Raw genomic sequence first — 18,089 nt, 5'->3', positions numbered from 1 at the left:
TGAGGATTTAAAGCTAATGCATCTAACCGTATGTATAAAGTCAATTTGGCACGTCTTTAAAAATAATATGAAATAATTTGCACCATTAAATAAGTAGTATCAATTTCATTTGAAATTAAGAGGGTGTTATGAAGAGGTATCTAATAAATATCGAATTAGGAATATCCAGTTAGTTATAATTGAGGGGTATTTTTGTTCTCTAAAAAAGTAAAAAGACAAAAATATACTTCTACTATAACTAACTGGATATTATCCAATTCATTTAAACCGAAGAGGATCATGTTCCTCTAATATATTGGTAGAACTATCAAAACCTTCTAGATTGTGATATGTTTTTCAAAGGCAATGCCCATGAAATTTCCTTCTTTCACATTTGGCTTCTTCATGTTTTCTAGTATGACGTTAATGAGTTGGTCAACATACGCGGCCCATTCTTTATTGTGGAGAATATATATTTATATATACTCCCTTATCCTGTAACGCGGATGATAGGGGCCTTAGAGTATGCTTGACAAATAAAATTTTTAAATCAAAAAAATAGTTTTTTAGTAAAATTTTTATTTTTAAGCTTTTGTTAATAGTGCGTTTTAATTATTTTTTGACTTTTTTGATCATTAAAAGTGCTTGCAATTTTTTTACTAAACAAATTTTTTAAGTGTTAAACGCATTTTTGGGGCTTTCAAACCAACACCCAAATAGATTCTTAATGTTATATTGCTTTGAAAAAAGTAGTAATGATTACATAATAACTATATAATCAAATTCAGCTAAACAACTTCCTTTCCTACAAAATTTGCCTGCCATTATTATTAAAGAAGGACCGCCATTTTGTATGGAATAGTAGCTGACTACAGCCACCTTGCAAACTTTCTTTGTCAAATAATGAAGGGGTGAAAAAATCAGTTTCCTGCTTTCCTTTTTCTTTGCCTTTATTCAATCGCATGGTGTGGAGCTAGGCCACCACGACTGACCACATTCAATCCATGGCAGTCAAAGCTCTTGGTCAAGTACACAATATCAAAGAAATTTCTTTTACTCCCATCAGTCGTGTGGGTCCATCACTCCAATAGCTGGGCTGTTTCTTTGGTGGAAAAGCAAAACAAGCTTCCAATCTCATTTTGCTCTGTTCTTTGCAATCACCTTACTTCGTTTTCTTTGATCTGCAAACAAGATAAACATGGCTGATGTTGCAGGGATATTTCTCTCCCCCTTCATCCAAGTGTTTTTTCAAAGAATGGCATCTCACGAGTTTGCCGACTTCTTTAGGCGACGGAAACTCAATGATGGACTCTTAACGAGGTTGAAGATGACTTTGTTATCAGTGAATGCAGTGCTTGAAGATGCGGAGTACAAGCAATTTACAAAGCCTGATGTGAAAGAGTGGCTTGATGAGCTGAAAGATGCTGTCTATGATGCAGAGGACATCTTGGATGAGATTCCTACCAAAGACTTGCGACAGAAATTAGATGCTGAATTTGGAACCATTGCAAGTAAGGTACGTAGCCCCATCTCTACTTCTCGTTTTGTCAAGGAGGTGGAAAGAAAGATAGAAGAGCTACTTGAAAGACTAAAATTTCTAGTAGAACAAAAGGGGAATATAGGTCTAAGAGAAGGAGGGAATCCATCAGAAAGGCTGCCCACAACTTCTTTGATTGAAGAATCTAGTATTTGTGGTAGGAATTATGATAAGGAAGCAATAATTAAGTTGTTGCTTTCTGATGATGTGAGTGGCAGTGAAATATTTGTGATTGTCATAGTTGGCATGGGGGGAATTGGCAAGACCACCATTGCTCAGTTAGTATATAATGATAATAGGGTGAAGGAGCACTTTGACCTTGAAATATGGGTTTGTATTTCGGATCTATTTGACGTGTTCATTGTAATGAAAACAATTCTAGAGGAAGTAGGTGCACCTGCTAATGCTGATAGTAAGAATCTAAATCAGCTTCAAAGTAAACTCAAGGAGACGTTGTCAGGAAAGAAATTCTTACTTGTTTTAGATGATGTTTGGGAGAAGAATAATGCCAAATGGGAGGTCTTAAGTAATGCTTTTAAATTTGGGGCACAAGGAAGTAAGGTCATCGTAACAACACGAGATCAACAGGTTGCATCAGTCATGTACGTGAGTGTAACTCATCGTATAATGGAGTTACCCGAAGAAGATTCTTGGTCGCTATTTGCAAAATATGCATTCCACGATGGTAACTTTGATGCATATCCAGAACTAGAAGCAATAGGAAGACAAATCGTAGAAAAATGCAAAGGCCTACCTTTAGCAATCAAGGCGATTGGGGCTCTTTTACGATCTAAATTAGATGTTGATGAATGGGATAAGGTATTGAGAAGTGAACTATGGGATTTGCCAATTGAGGAGACATGCATCCTTCCTGCTCTAGGATTAAGTTATAAATATCTTTCGTCAAATCTAAAGCGATGTTTTGCATACTGCTCCATATTACCAAAGGATTATACTTTCAAAAAAGATAAATTAGTCTTATTATGGATAGCAGAAGGCTTCTTGCCACAATCCAACACCAAAACAATGGAAGAAGTTGGTAATGATTACTTCCTTACTCTTGTATCAAGATCATTATTCCAACAATCAAATGGCGAGGAATATATAATGCATGATCTTGTTAGGGATTTGGCAAAATTTATATCTTTCGCTTTAAGCCATGAAGATGATTTTTCTCATGGACTTTTAGGCAAGACTCGCCATTTCTCGTATTCTTGGGAAAATATTCATGCTGAGAAGTTTGAGGCCCTTCGTAGGGCTAAGAAGCTACGCACTTTCGTAGAATTAAATTTCCTTAGGGATGATTTGTCGCTCGTGTTCGGAACTCAATTTTTATCACCAATGACAAGCCTACGACTACGGGCGCTGATTCTATCTAACTATGCAAACATAACTGAGTTGCCAGATTCAATTGGAAAACTTATACATCTACGTTATTTGGACGTTTCTTTCACTGCAATTAAAAGGTTGCCTCATTTCATATGTAAGTTGTGCAATTTGCAAATATTGAATTTATCACACTGTCCGTATCTTGCTGCCTTGCCAAAAGATATGCATAAACTCATTAATTTGCAAATATTGAATTTATCACATTGTCCGTATGTTACTGCTTGGCCAAGAGATATGCATAAACTCATTCATTTGCGTCATCTTGATTTTGATAGAACTAACATAATGGGGATGCCGAAAAATCTCGGTGAACTAAAATGTCTTCAGACATTGACTAGCTTTATGGTGAGCAAGCATAATGGATCTTGCATTGGAGAGCTTGGAAAACTTACAAATCTTCGGGGATCACTTTCTATTTTAGAGCTCCAAAATGTTAAATCTCCCATGAATGCTAACGATGGATGCTTGAGAAGTTGGTATTGGGGTGGAAAGTTGGTTTTAGTGCTTCAGAAAGTCATAAAATTGTACTTGATAGTCTCCGGCCCCATACAAACTTGAAAAGCCTCATTATCTATGGTTATGGTGGTAAAAGTTTTTCGAACTGGGTAGGGCATGCTTCATTCTCTAAAATAGCGTCTCTTCGTCTTGATTATTGTAACCACTGTTGCAGCTTGCCAATGCTCGGGCAATTGCCCTCTCTGCAGGACCTCTCTATTGTTGGTTTGAGCGAAATTGTTATAGTGGGCCGTGAATTTTATGGCATTGGATCTTCTTCGATTAAGCCATTTGGAGCCTTGAAAGTTCTAAGCATCAAGTATATGGAGAAATTGGAGGAATTGTTTTGTTTTGAAAATGATGGTGGAGCTTTTCCTAATCTTAGAGAGCTTGAAATTTATGAATGCCCTATGCTAACAAGAGGGTTGCCCATCCATCTTCCTTCTTTAGCCAAACTTAAGATCCGAGATTGTCCCCAGTTGGTAGCTTCTGCTCTATTTGAATTAGATGTTCCAATCCACTTGGAATATTTGATGTTGGACGGTTGTCATTCTTTCAAGTCCATCCCATTAGAGTTATTCCCAAAGCTTCGACATCTCGAAATCAGGTTTTGTGGGAATCTAAAAGATATTAAAGTTCAAAAACATTTACGCCTCTCCCTCATAAACATAGACATTCACGGGTGCCCTAAACTTAGAGACCTTGAAATTTATGAATGCCCTTTGCTAACAAGAGGGTTGCCCATCCATCTTCCTTCTTTAGCCAAACTTAAGATCCGAGATTGTCCCCAGTTGGTAGCTTCTGCTCTATGTGAATTAGATCTTCCAATCCACTTGGAATATTTGATGTTGGACGGTTGTCATTCTTTCAAGTCCATCCCATTAGATTTATTCCCAAAGCTTCGACATCTCGAAATCAGGTTTTGTGGGAATCTAGAATCTATTAGAGTTCAAAAACACCATGAACACGATTTACTCCTCTCGCTCATAAACATAGACATTCACGGATGCCCTAATTTTGCATATTTTCCAAAAGAAGGATTGCGTTCCCCCAATCTCAAGGAGTTTCGGATAGAGAATTGTAGAGGTATTCGGTCACTACCTGACAAGATGCACATTCTTCTCCCCTCTCTTGAGAAATTGTGTATACAAGATTGTCCAGAAGTTGAGTCGTTTCCTGAAGGGGGCTTGCCTTCCAATCTAGAAGAAATCACAATCTCGGATTGTGAGAAACTCTTTGCGAGACGGATGGAGTGGGATTTGAAGAACTTCCCGTCTGTTCGAATATTCAAAATCATTGGCAAATCTGAAGATGTGGAGTCCTTTCCTGATGAGGGGTTGCTGCCTACCAGTCTTACCTATCTTCACATCAATGGCTTTCAACATTTGAGATCTTTGGACAGTAAAGGGTTTCAATACCTCAATGCTCTTGAAGAATTGGAGATCGAGAGTTGCCCTAAGCTCGAGTGCATGCCAGATGACAGGTTGCCTGCCTCCCTTTCTACTCTAAATATCTGTAACTGTCCTTTGTTGGAAAAGGAGTGGGAAAGGAAAGAAGGAGAAGAATGGCGCAAGATTGCTCATGTCCCGCGCAAATCAATTAATTTCCAGTTGATTTAATGAGTTAAGAGTCTCCACTTTCTGTTATAATATCAGCTTTTACTGTCAGGTACTTTTTCTTGATGGAACAAAATGCTTTGCCCAATTGACTATTATTCCATTATTTTCGTTTGATAATTCTGTTTTGAACTTACCAAAAAAAAAAAAAAAAATCTGTTTTAATTTGAAGTCATATGTTTAATTTAATCCATCAATAACCAAAAACGAATTAAAAGCCCATATGATTTCAAATCGGTTGGATTCTAAGTGATGTTTGCCTTTGGAGCAGGTAATCTAGAATGAGAAACAAACTCCACTTGTGTGCTCGCGGATTTGATTGCTGATGGTCAACGGCTCCTACTCACTTCTTCTCAATGGGTGCTCCCTCTTCATCTTTGTCGGAGTGGGTTAAATGGGTAACCGATGCTTGTTGACACAATGCTCAATTCAATTAACATTCTACAAGCTCAATTTTGAGTTCTACAATGGGTATGCTTCACATGCATTTCAAGTCAATTTCATTGTTACTGTTCTTTCATTCCTTCTTTCTTTTTCTTTATTTTTGGTTCCTGCTTTTATTGCAAGGAAGTTATGCCCTATTATTGAATGGTCTAGAAAGTTTGTTCATTGGCCTCTAATTATTTGGTCCATCATTTATCTGTTATATTAGCGTTCTTCAATCCTTGTATAAAGACTATTTTATCTGTTATATTAGCGTTCTTCAAATTTAGCTTTTTTCTTCCATCATAATATATTTTGGTGTGTTTACATGACCATTTTGCTGTGTTGCAGCCTATACTTAAATCTTTTCCATTCAGAGCCTATGAATGGTCTGCGGAAGCGCAAAGCTGATGCTACTTTTCAACATTGCACGGTATGCCTGTTATTATAAATCTCATTAGTTCAATGTTTTGTAGAATAACTTCTTTTTCTTTTTCCCCACCCATCCCTGTTATTTTTCTGAATTTGATTATGTTTCCTATGAAATTTAGTATCCTAGTAGCTCATTTTATAACCCTCTCTTCAATGTAGCTCCTCTAAAAGCTCCGAAGTACTATAGATGTCCCATGGTGTTGTTTTTTTGCTTTGGTGGCAGGTTCTTCCCTGCATGTGTTGCAGCTGGTGGTTCAGAGGTAGATTTATTGGTTAGTTTCTCTTTGTGCTCTTGTGATCAATTTGATTCATCATTTTTACCTCTTTGTCCAGGTTTATATGCACAACTTAGTTACCGATGATAGTTTGGTCAATCAATTGGCAAAATCATCTGATACAAGTTTGTCAAGCTCTACTGTTTACTTTGCTGTTGGGTATACTGGCCACAATTGCAACAAGAACCAGATGGGTTTGAGGAATGTGTTGACAGAGCATTTGATGATGGTGTCTAATGTACTTTAATTGTTGGAGATTATGAAGGGACAGTTGCACAAAGGAATATCTGCAAATAAAGTTCATGTTTTTTACTAGTAGCTAATATATGGGCGCTCTGAGCGTCAGGAATTGGGGCATCACTAGCTTATTCATGTACAAGTTCTCCTCTGAAACCAAGCCTTAGGCTTAATCATGCAAGGTAACTTCCATCTCTTCAAGGCCTGAACTTCTTGAGCTATTCATCTTAAAAAACAGAGAAGTGAGTTTGTGTGTGAGATACTAAAATGTGTCTACTTCTTGTGACATTGGCGGTGCTCTCTGGCGCAGCTACCTACCACTACTACAGGAAGAGTAATGCGGAGCAAGGAGAGAGTCCTTCAAAGTGGCCAGAGAGAGATCTTAAGCATGTATATTCTCTGACCAGAAGTCAAAACTTTTGGAGTCTGATTAGGATTTGATGGAAAAGACTAGTGTTCTTGCCTTGGTGTTTGGTACTGTGTTATAGGATTCATCTACTACTGTTAATTTTTACTTGGTGCTTGCTATATAGAGCTTCCTATTAACTCTAGAATATGTTTATTTTTGTACTGTATTGATCTACTGCCCAAATGTTACATGAATCAATTAGCTTCACACCCTTAGAAGTTAGAGGTAGTAGTTCACTTATAAATCTTCATAATCAAACTTCATTTATCTAGTGTCTGCATATCATTTGTAAAGCTTTTTTTAGCTTGTCATTTGAGAAATTTCTAGCATTTAACATGTTGATGCTGTTTGATTATCAAACTCTAACCATATTTTTAAACAGATCTTGTTTTTAAGATTGTACTTGTCACTAACCATAAATAATCCAGAATAAGATTTTACTTCTCTTATATCCAGATTTTCCCAGGCCTCCTTTGGCACTCAACCCATTGCAAAGCCCCTTATTCTTGAAACTCCTCCTGGGCTGAAATATAAAAAGGTATCATATATTGTTTGAAGTGGCTTTTTATTTAATTTGGACTACCCCATTGTTTTACTTTGCTATTTTGTTCTCATATATATGTGGCTCTAGTGATTTACTCTTGCCCGGCTTATACCAAAACACACATGGCTATACACAAAGGTGCTTGTTGTCGATTCAGTTGTTTAACAGAAGGATAATCTGGTAAGTTTGTATCAGATTACTGACTTGCCTTTTGAAGGAATTAAGAAGTATATCCAGTGATATGAACAACTAAAAAATATGGAACTTGAAAGAAAGTGATTTTGTAGAATGAGGGATGCAAAACTTGTTGAAATATGATTCTTTAGCATCTTTAGATAGGGGTGTAAACGAGCCGAGCTTGGGCGAGCTCTGCTTGTCCGAGCTCGGCTCATTTAAATTTTATTTGAGCTCAAGGATGAGCTGAAAAAATGTGTTTGACCTCGGCTCGCCAAGGAATAATCCTTGTGCAAGCTCGAGCTTGGACTTGCATATCAAGCAAGCCAAACCGGCTTGACTTGACCCTCAGGTCGATCTTTAGAGTTTGGTGTTCTATTGTATTCAATTTGGATTAAAAAGGAAAGATTAGTTGTGATGGCCTAGTGCAAGTTTAAGTTGGATAATTTGTAGTGCAACTAATTGTTTGGACTTCAAGTACAAAATATATTCAACTGCTAACTGAATACTCCTGATTCTTTACATTTTTGTTTCTATTGCTCAGGAGATAATCTTGGCGTATCCTCCAGAATAACATTCTATTGTGCTTCAAATTGGTGTCTTGTTTTTGGTGGCAAGCTCTTCCCTGCATGTGTTACAGCTAGTGGTTCAGAGGTATATTTATTGGTTAGCGTCTCTTTGTGCTCTTGTGATCAATTTGTTTCATCATCTTTACCTCTTTGTCCAGGTTCTCATACATTTTGTCTCACCGGTAGTGGAAAAGCATGCTTTTTCATTCCATCACCATGAAGCCTTGGCCGACTTTTCTTTATATATAAGATTTATTGTCATTTGATGGATTTAGATAATATTTTCTCTTTTGTATTTAATTCTCTTTCATGTGAGATTTTGGTGTATTAGGACTTTTGAGTTTGAGTGGTTTTCTCTGTACTATATTTTGTACTTCATCCTTTTGATAGTGAATTTTTTTCAGGTTGTCTCCGTCAGTGGATGTAGGCTTGTTAAGCCGAACCACTTAAATCTTAGTATCTTGTGTGATTGCGTTATTTGTTATTTTGCTATTTTTCTACTTCATTTGGGATCCCATTTTCAATCAATACCAACGGGAGATATTAAACATTTAATTAAATGCATGATTTTCATAACAAATTAATCCATTTGGAGAAATCACAGTTAGACCAACAAAATCTCAATTCATACATCCCCAAGATCCTAACCTTAATCTTTAATCTTTCTTTAGTTCATCTTAATCAACTGAAAGAAACTAAAATTAACGCCATCACAATATGGAATAAGTTTGAACAATATATTCAATTAATATAGTTAAATTCAACAAGAAATCATAAAATTAGAGTGGCTAAAGTTTGCATCTATTTTTTGGTAGACATGTACAAATAAAAAAACAATAATAAAACTGTGTTTTCCATCAAAATTATGCTTGACGACTAGCTAGGTATGACATTGGTGGAACCTAAACCCTTTAGATTCGTTGAAAGAAACTTAAAACCTTTTCAAGCACAAAGTTTGGAATAATTTTCTCGTTTTTTTCTTATTCATAACATAATGACCTTTAAATATGCAAATTATTACAATATTTTCTAGGACTGAGTAATCAAGACTCTTACATAGAATAAATAAAGACAATAACAAATAAAAATAAACATAATAAAATATTATGCTATATCATATATTTTAATATATCATAATATTAATAATTATCTGTGGCATAAACTCCATTCTTGTAACATATGGCTTCTCCATCATGTTATGATTACAGAAGATCTTGATGGTCCGTTAAGGAATTTGAAAACTAAAATAATTGTCACTCTGTTTTGCTTTTGAAAGTGGATTTAAAGCTTGTGTCACTGTAAAAGGGATTGATGGTACTCTCGGATACTACCTCATTTTTAGAATACAATATGTGCTGCTCTAATTACTAACAAAGTGGCCTTAATTCTGGTAACTTGGGTCCCAAGGAAGGGTATTACAGCTCTCATATGTACATTTTGCATAGGATTCGTTAAAAAAAATCGTTTTTTTTTTTTAAATTAAAATTTCCGTTTTTGTAAAAAAATTAATTTTTTTTTTCTCGAATTTATAGGGAAATTTTTGTCTTATTGAGAAATCTATAAGGGTATTTTTGTCTTTTTGTTAGCTTTGGAGGACATTGATAATTTTTTAGTAGTTTTGGGAGGACAATATTACAATTGAAAATTTGGGAGGGGCAGGGAGACATTATGAATTGAGTGGTAATTTGATGGAGGTATGTGGATGATTTTTTTAAAATATATATATATATATATATATATATAAGTTATTTTAATTTTATTAAGGTTCTTTTCGTCCTTAGGGGAGACATTGACAATTTTTGGTAGTTTGTGAGGACATTATGGCAATTGAAAGTTTGGGGGGAGACATTATCAATTAGGTGATAGTTTTAAGGGGGTATCTGGATTATTCCAAAAAAAAAAAAAAAAGTGTAAAATCAGGTTACGTGGTTAACTTAAATTACAAATCGCTAATTGTGGTATAAAAAATAATTTAGAAGTCCTCGAAGTAGGTCAAAATAACAATTTAGTCCCTACAGTCAAATTCCGTCAAAACACTTAACGAATTCTATTAACGTGCCACATCAACATCAATAAAATGATGACACATGTAAATCCCAAATCAAAAAAGACATAATGCGAAATGATTTTAATACAATGCACACCCATTTGTTAGACGCCGACTGTACTTTATCAAAAAATTGATAAGAGAGATCGCCTTCACTTAATACTTAAGCATTGAAAAGAAAATCCGACTTTATATTGGCTGTTAGCTTTTTTTCATTAAAAAAAAAAAAAAAAAAAACTATTTTACATTTTTTTTTTTTTTTTTTTTAATAATATATATTGAGTGAAATCATGTTAGAAAGAAGGGTTAAAAAACAGAGGAGAGCGGGGAGCTGCTAGAGGCGAGGGTTAAAGCGTAAATTTCCGGACGTAGGATATAAAAGTCATTTCCTTTTTGTGAGCGATATATAAAGGTCTCAAGCCAAAATTCGCTCACAAAATTCTCAGACTAGCCGTTACCTCTCTGTGTGAAACCCTAAGGCATTCTCTTCAATCGCAAGAGCCAAAGATTCATCTCCCTCCGCCGCGTTCGTCAACAGCGGAACCAGTGGCCTCCGTATCATCTCGGAGCCCAGAGATCCAATTGCTTCCATCCATCTGGTGCGCACCCTATCCTTCCTCCCTCCCCCGTAGTCCTAGGGTTTCTATTCCTTTTTCACCGCTAGGGTTTGTATCATGTCCGATGCATCTCTAAATTCCTTGGATCGCTTTCAGGTATCCTCTTGGAAGTCGATTGGCACAGAATAATGAAGAGATCTAGAAAGGAGGAGGATGATGAGTACTCGATCCTCTGGGGAGAGCTGTCGTGGTGTCGGGGACCGATGATCGGCCAGGGATCGTTTGGGTCCGTATACAGAGCGGAACTGAAGAAACCCAGAGCTTTTGGGTCGGTTGTGGCTGTGAAATCGGTAGATCCGATAAATGCAAATTCGCTTATGTGGGAAAACACGGTTCTTGAAGCTCTCCAAGGGTGTCCTCATGTTATTCAGACATTTGGAGCAGACACAACAGAAACGACCAATGGGATTGTGCTTTATAACGTCCTGTTAGAATTTGCTTCCGGAGGAAGCCTTGCCGATTTGATCGTAAAATCAGGCTTTCATGGGTTGTCTGAGGGCGTTGTCAGAAAGCACACCAAGTCTTTACTTGTGGGGTTGAAACACATTCATGCTCGTGGCTTCGTTCACTGTGACTTGAAGCCTGATAATGTTCTTTTAGTGGCTACAGCTGATGGGTTTGAGGTGAAAATTGCTGATTTTGGATTGGCAAAGAGAGCTTACACTAGTTGTGAGACTCCATCTTGGAGAGGGACTTCCTGGTATATAGCACCAGAATGCGTAATTTATGGGGTGCAAGAGGCCTTCTCTGATATATGGGCTCTTGGATGCACCGTGCTTATCATGCTCACTGGAAAAGTACCGTGGACTACCATAACTGGTTCGAAGGAGTATGAAAGTCTTATGTCTCAAATTGGGTCTGGATCGGTGCCTGACATTCCGGACCAGATATCAAAAGCAGCGCAGGATTTCTTGAGGTGCTGTTTTGAATTAAATCCGATGGAGAGAATGACTGCTGATGCGCTGTTAGATCACCCATTTCTGGTGGGATTAGATGAGACAGATTCTTCTTCACATCTTCAACTATCAAAAGAAGAAGCTGCAAATGCTAAGAGGATTAAGCGCAGTCCCTCATATTTTCCTTTTGGGAGTAGGTTCATACACTTTCCTTTTGGGCGTAGCTTCATACCCTTATCGGAGGCAGAGGTTCCAGAGATTCAAGCTGAAAATACAAATGCGGTCACATCTTTCCCATTTGGGTGTAGTTTCATACCCCTACCAGATTCTTCATCAGAAGAGGGAGAGGAGGAGGTGATCCAAGAGCCTGCTGATTCTTCTGCAGAGCAAATTAACTGGAGTGCAATTTTCCCAAAACCACTCATCCGCTCAAGGCCTTTAGCTTGTTGGCAACATCCCTTTACTTTCACAACTTGTGCCGGGGCTTAGGGATTGAAATTAGTTTTGATCAAATTTTGTATAGGCAACAACAATAGCATATAACACCTCATTTCTGAGAGAGGGTACTTGTAAATCGGATTATGTTATGTACATTGTATTCATTTTTTCCACTATATAATATGCTTGCAGCATTTCTTCCACTACATAGTTTGCCTTAATATGTCATGTGCAATGTTTTTTTTTATCATTTTCGTGTACATATAGTAAGAGCTTGAGCATGCTTATTGGTTGGATACAGGCATTGTTAGGAGGAAGCAACAGTGAGGTGCTTTCCTTAGAAACAAACAGCCTCTATGATCCCCTGCTTTCTTTAATTGTCTTTGACAACCAATTCATTCACTCCCTTGTGCTGTGACTTTGGTTTTGGCAGGAATGGCCTCTGCCTCTCCTAGATCTCTGTTAATCTGCTACTCATCTTTCTTTAAGTGCCATAGGTTGCATAGATTTTCCACCAATCTCTACTTTTTTGATACTCTTAAATTTCTAAGGTAGCAGATATGGAAACTAATCTTAAGTCCATTTGTTAACTTCTTTTATTGTAATTACTAATCAGTAAACAATAATAACATGATGAAATATTCAGAATTGATAGTCTGTTCATTTATGCTTCTACTTTCATAATTCACTTATGCTCTGTTGGGGATGTTGAGCCAAATCAGTCAACTAGCTTATTCTGTTTCTTAATTATTTCCATTGAACCAAAAGTTTCTAGAGAGCTATGATCTTTTTCCTCGTGACAGATTCTGCCACAGTCAAAGCAAAATTTGGGGACACGTTGATTTCCCTCTAAATTTTAGAGCTCGGCCTCTTTCCAAAGTCTCGAATACGAGGTATTTTCTTATCGCTCCCATCAGAAAATTCAAACAGCCAAAGGTTTTTTGGTAATTCCTTGAACGAGACTCCTCCTTTGGCCTTCCATAGGGTTGTCATCAAAGACCGAAAAGCCTCTTTGTTTATGGACTTTTCTGCTACTATCCGGCCTACAAGTCATCATTCCCCAATTTTCACTAAATTTCGACCTCCTCTTCCTTCACAATGATTCCCTCTGTTTTTCTCGTCTGTCAGGGAAAAACGTACCCATTGTTCTTCCAACTCTTCTGCTATTCTGGGCTGAAAGATACAACGGACAAAAGAGTACACCATCTCTGCTACCCAGTAAGCTTAGAGACGCAACCTTCAGTTCTCCCTCTTCCCTTTAGAGAAGAAAAACGAAGAACTCCGCATAAAAGTTGTCCATTGCATCATTAAGTATGAAAATAAAGTTGGAAGACTATCGATCCGTAGGACACATACTTATGTTAAAGCTTTTAAAGGGTTTCTGTTAGTTTGTAATGACGGTTTGGCTGTTGTGGAATGAAAAAGGACCGAGGAGTTTGTGGTTCGAGCATTGAAACAATAAAGCCCAATTCACGAGCATTGATTCAGTATGTTCAATTCGGAGGAATCATATATAAATTTTAACTATGATTTTAAAGGTTGATCCACAAGTTTATCAAATGCTAATTGTGTTTTTAAAAATTATATTTAGTGACTCACCTTCTGAGAAGACTTCCGCATCACTTTCAGATAGCAAAGAACTCTGCATCACAGTTATCATCCAGCACGAGACTCCATATACCCTCTTAAAGTACCACCAAATTGACAATGTCCCTCAAAATTTTTAATTGTGATAATGTCTTTTAAGGGGACATTGACAATGTTTTGATAGTTTAGAAGGGACATTGTCACAATTAAAAGTTTTGGGGGATATTGTCAATGGGTGATAGTTTGAGGGAGATTTGTGGACTTTACCTAAAAAAAATGTTGCACATTTGAAAACCATTCACCAATCAGACCCTTAGTCAAAACACACTCTTTGTAAAATGAGTTTATGAGAAAGTTATTCCAATGTTAAGAATCATAGTTACCATAAAATAATAATAATAACTTTATACAGAAATATTTAGGGGTAATTACATTTTCCTCCTATCAACTACAACGCATTGTCATTTTGCCCCCATGAACTGACAACCCTACTGCTCAACCCCATCAAACTACCATTTTGTGCCCCAAACTCCATTTTTCTTAGTCAAAGGCATTAACTTAAACGGTTAAAATGACAATGCGTTGTAATTCATGGGGGCAAAGTGACGGATTGACCGTCTGAGTTAAAGTCTTTGACTGATGGAGGAGGGGTTTTGAGCACAAAATAGTAGTTTGATAAGGTCAGGCAGTGGGGTTGTCAGTTCATGGGAGCAAAATAACAATGCGTTGTAGTTGATGGAGGAAAAAAATGTAATTACCCAAATAGTTAGTTAAAGTAAAAGATGAATTTCGTTTAAAATGAAAAATTAATGTAAAAGATGAATTTAATCAACCCCAAAAGAAAAAGACAACACAGATAAATGTGACATTAAAAAAAAATTAAAAAATTTCGTTTGTAAAACGAAAAAATCATTAATTTTTTTTTTTTTTAATTTATACGGTTACTTTTGTCTTACCGAGAAATCTATAGGGTATCTTTATCTTTTTTGTTAGCCTTTGGGGGGAAAATTGTGAATAGGTGGTAGTTTAATGAGTTATGTAGACTTTACCATCATTTAAAAAAAAAAAAAAAAATTATTTTAATTTTATTAAGGCTTTGTTTGGTAATGGGGATGGGGTTGGCCCAAACACTGTTCATCACAATTTCTCAAAAAAATCAACATCAAAACATTCTAACTTTTTCACTTTTAATATCAAATTATTCACTTTTTATTATTATTCAAATAAAAAAATTACTACAAAACAAAACTTTTTCATTTTTTTTATACCAAACATTCTTACTTTTTTTCACATCAATCTACATCAACTACAGTGTTTAGGCCATCCCATTTGCCAAACACCCCCTAAGGGTCTTTTCGTCATTATGGGACATTAACAATCTTTTGTAGTTTGAGGGAGACATTGTCACAATTGAAAGTTTTGAGAGGAAACATTATCAATTAGGTGGTAGTTTAAAGGGGGTATCTAGACTTTTCCAAAAAAAAAAAAACAAAAAAAAGTGTAAAATCAGTCTACATTGTTAGCCTAACTACCAATCGCTCATTGTGGTATAAAAAATAATTTAGAGCTCCTCGAGGTAGGCCAAAATAACAATTTAGTCTCTAAAGTCAAATCCCGTTAAAACACTTACCGAATTCTATTAGCTTGCCACATCACCACCAATAAAATGATAACAAGTGTAAATTTCCCAAACCAAAAAGAAGACAATGTGAAATGAGTTTAATGCAATGCACACCAACTTGCTACACGCTCATTGTGCTTTATCAAAAAATTGATAAGAGAGATTGCTTTCAGCCTTTCACTTAAGGATTCGGCTTACATGCTGTTAATAAAATAACAGCATGTATGTTGTAGTTTAATCAACAGTTAAGATTAAATTTCACCCAATTTTCTTCATTTTCTCTCTCCTATTAAAAGTTTTTAAAAGTAAATCAACTTTAAAATTTAATCTTGACCGTTGATTAAACTACAGCATACATGCTGTTATTAAAATAACAGCATGTAAGCCAGATCCTTCACTTAATACTTCAGCATTGAAATGAGAATTCCGACCTTTCATTGGCTGCTAGCTTCTTTTTAAAAAAAAAAAAAAAATTAAAAAAAAAAAAAAAAACTTTATATTGTGTGAAATCATCTTAGAAAGAAGGGTTAAAAAACCAGCGAAGAATAATATGGGACAAAGAGAAAATAAATTAAAATTAAAATTCTTTTTCTATGGTGTTAAACCCTAAAAAAATAAAAAATAAATAAATATATAAAAAATAAAAAAATCGGGGAGCGTCTAGAGATGAGGGTTAAAGCGTAAATTTCCGGAGGTGGGATAATAAAAGTCTTTTTTATTTTTGTGAGCGCTATATAAAGGTTTCAAGCCAAAATTCGCTCACAAAATTCTCAGGCTAGCCGTTACCTCTCTGCGTGAAACCCTAAGCCATTCTCTTCAATCGCAAGAACCAACGATTCATCTCCCTCCGCCGCGTTCTTCAACAGCGGAATCAGCGGCATCCGTATCATCGCGGAGCCCAGATATCCAATTGCTTCCATCCTTCTGGTGCGCACCCTATCCTTCCTCCCTCCTCCCCTAGTCCTAGGGTTTCTATTCCTTTTCCACCGCTAGGGTTTGTATCATGTCCGATGCGTCTCTAAATTCCTTGGATCGTTTTCAGGTATCCTCTTGGAAGTCGATTGACAAGGATTGATGAAGAGACCTAGAGAGGAGGAGGATGATGAGTACTCGCTCCTCTATGGAGCTCTGTCGTGGTGTAGAGGACCGATGATCGGCCGAGGAACTTTTGGGTCAGTATACAGGGCAGATCTGAAGAAACCCAGAGCTTTTGGGTCGGTTGTGGCTGTGAAATCGGCAGATCCCTTGAAGGGGGATTCGCTTATGTGGGAAAAGACGGTTCTTGATGCACTCCAAGGCTGTCCTCATGTTATTCAGACATTTGGAGCAGACACGACAAAACCCAGGAATAATATTGTGCTTTACAACGTCCTGTTGGAATTTGCTTCGGGAGGAAGCCTTTTCGATTTAATCGTAAAATCAGGTGGTGGGTTGTCTGAGAGCGATGTCAGAAAGCACACCAAGTCTATGCTTGTGGGGTTGAAACACATTCATGATCGTGGCTTCGTTCACTGTGACTTGAAGCCTGATAATGTTCTTTTAGTGCCAACTGCTGATGCTGATGGGTTTGAGGTGAAAATTGCTGATTTTGGATTGGCAAAGAGAGCTTACACTGGCTGTGATACGCCATCTTGGAGAGGAACTCCATTGTATTTAGCACCAGAATGTGTAATTTACGGGGTACAAGAGGCCTTCTCTGATATATGGGCTCTTGGATGCACAGTGCTTGAAATGCTGACTGGAAAAGTACCATGGCCTACCATGTCTGGTTCTGAGGAGTATGAAGATCTTATCTCTCAAATTGGGTCTGGATCTGTGCCAAACATTCCGGACAAGATATCAAAAGCAGCGCAGGATTTCTTGAGGTGCTGTTTTGAATTAAATCATATGGATAGAATGACGGCTGATGCGCTGTTAGATCACCCGTTTCTGGTGGGATTAGATGACACAGATTCTTCTTCACATGTTCAACTATCAAAAGAAGCTGCTGCGAATGCTAAGAGGGTTAAGCGCAGTCCCTCATACTCATATTTTCCTTTTGGGCATAGCTTCATACACTTTCCTTCCGGGCGTAGCTTCATACACTTATCGGTGGCAGAGGTTCCAGAGTGTAGTTTCATTCCCCTACCAGATTCTTCATCAGAAGAGGGAAAGGAGGAGGAGATCCGAGAGCCCGCTGATTCTTCTGCTGAGCAAATTAACTGGAGTGCAATTTTCCCAAAACCACTCATCCGCTCAAGGCCTTTAGCTAATTGGCAACATCCCTTTACTTTCACAGCTTGTGCGGGGGCTTAGGGATTGAAATTAGTTTTGATCAAATTTTGTATAGGCAACAACAATAGCATATAACACCTCATTTCTGAGAGAGGTTACTTGTAAATCGGATTATGTTATGTACATTGTATGCATTCTTTTCCACTATATAATATAATATGGTTGCAGCATTTGCTCCACTTCATAGTTTGCCTTAATTCGAGTGAACCATTGTGCAATGTTTTTATTTTATTTTTTATCATTTCGTTGAGCCCGCATATTGGCTGGATACTGGCATTGTTAGGCCTCTGCTTCCCCTAGACTGTTAATATGATCCATTGATCGGCTTTATTAATCTGCTACTCATCTTCCTTTTAAGTGCCATAGATTTCATGGATTTTGCACCAATCAAGCATTAAAACAATCTCTTCTTTTTTGATGCTTAATTAAAGATTATTCTAAGGTAGCTGCAATATCTTCAACCCCCCCTGAAGATACCACCTTAACCAAGAGAAAGAAATCATCATTAATGGGTTACTTTCTATATGAGT

The 18,089-nt window shown here is 36.9% G+C and overlaps 3 protein-coding genes across 3 annotated transcripts; all 3 read left to right on the top strand.

Moving 5' to 3' along the window:
- Nucleotides 1–1,177: 1,177 nt before the first annotated feature.
- Nucleotides 1,178–8,545, top strand: LOC132162343 (putative disease resistance RPP13-like protein 1). The gene is given in 12 exon segments (XM_088512504.1): nucleotides 1,178–3,114; nucleotides 3,181–3,356; nucleotides 3,359–4,035; nucleotides 4,192–5,068; nucleotides 5,288–5,487; nucleotides 5,791–5,872; nucleotides 6,031–6,131; nucleotides 6,205–6,565; nucleotides 6,694–6,773; nucleotides 7,249–7,330; nucleotides 8,055–8,164; nucleotides 8,238–8,545. Coding segments are annotated over 4 exon segments (3,618 nt in total). The 3' UTR covers nucleotides 5,020–5,068; nucleotides 5,288–5,487; nucleotides 5,791–5,872; nucleotides 6,031–6,131; nucleotides 6,205–6,565; nucleotides 6,694–6,773; nucleotides 7,249–7,330; nucleotides 8,055–8,164; nucleotides 8,238–8,545.
- A 2,139-nt stretch (nucleotides 8,546–10,684) lies between these two features.
- On the top strand, nucleotides 10,685–12,240 carry LOC132167795 (mitogen-activated protein kinase kinase kinase 20-like). The gene is made up of 2 exons (XM_059578825.2): nucleotides 10,685–10,725; nucleotides 10,840–12,240. The coding sequence occupies exon 2, from the start codon at nucleotides 10,872–10,874 to the stop codon at nucleotides 12,126–12,128; it is 1,257 nt and encodes a 418-aa protein (XP_059434808.2). The 5' UTR covers nucleotides 10,685–10,725; nucleotides 10,840–10,871; the 3' UTR covers nucleotides 12,129–12,240.
- A 3,832-nt stretch (nucleotides 12,241–16,072) lies between these two features.
- Nucleotides 16,073–17,643, top strand: LOC132167890 (mitogen-activated protein kinase kinase kinase 20-like). Its single transcript, XM_059578927.2, has 2 exons — nucleotides 16,073–16,212; nucleotides 16,328–17,643. Exon 2 carries the CDS (start codon nucleotides 16,360–16,362, stop codon nucleotides 17,578–17,580), a length of 1,221 nt encoding a protein of 406 aa, XP_059434910.2. The 5' UTR covers nucleotides 16,073–16,212; nucleotides 16,328–16,359; the 3' UTR covers nucleotides 17,581–17,643.
- The last annotated feature ends 446 nt before the right edge of the window (nucleotides 17,644–18,089 follow it).

Source organism: Corylus avellana, chromosome 2 (assembly GCF_965113065.1).
Source record: "Corylus avellana chromosome 2, dhCorAvel1.hap1.2, whole genome shotgun sequence".
Taxonomy (NCBI): Eukaryota; Viridiplantae; Streptophyta; class Magnoliopsida; order Fagales; family Betulaceae; genus Corylus; species Corylus avellana.
This window is presented reverse-complemented; position numbering and strand designations above follow the sequence as displayed.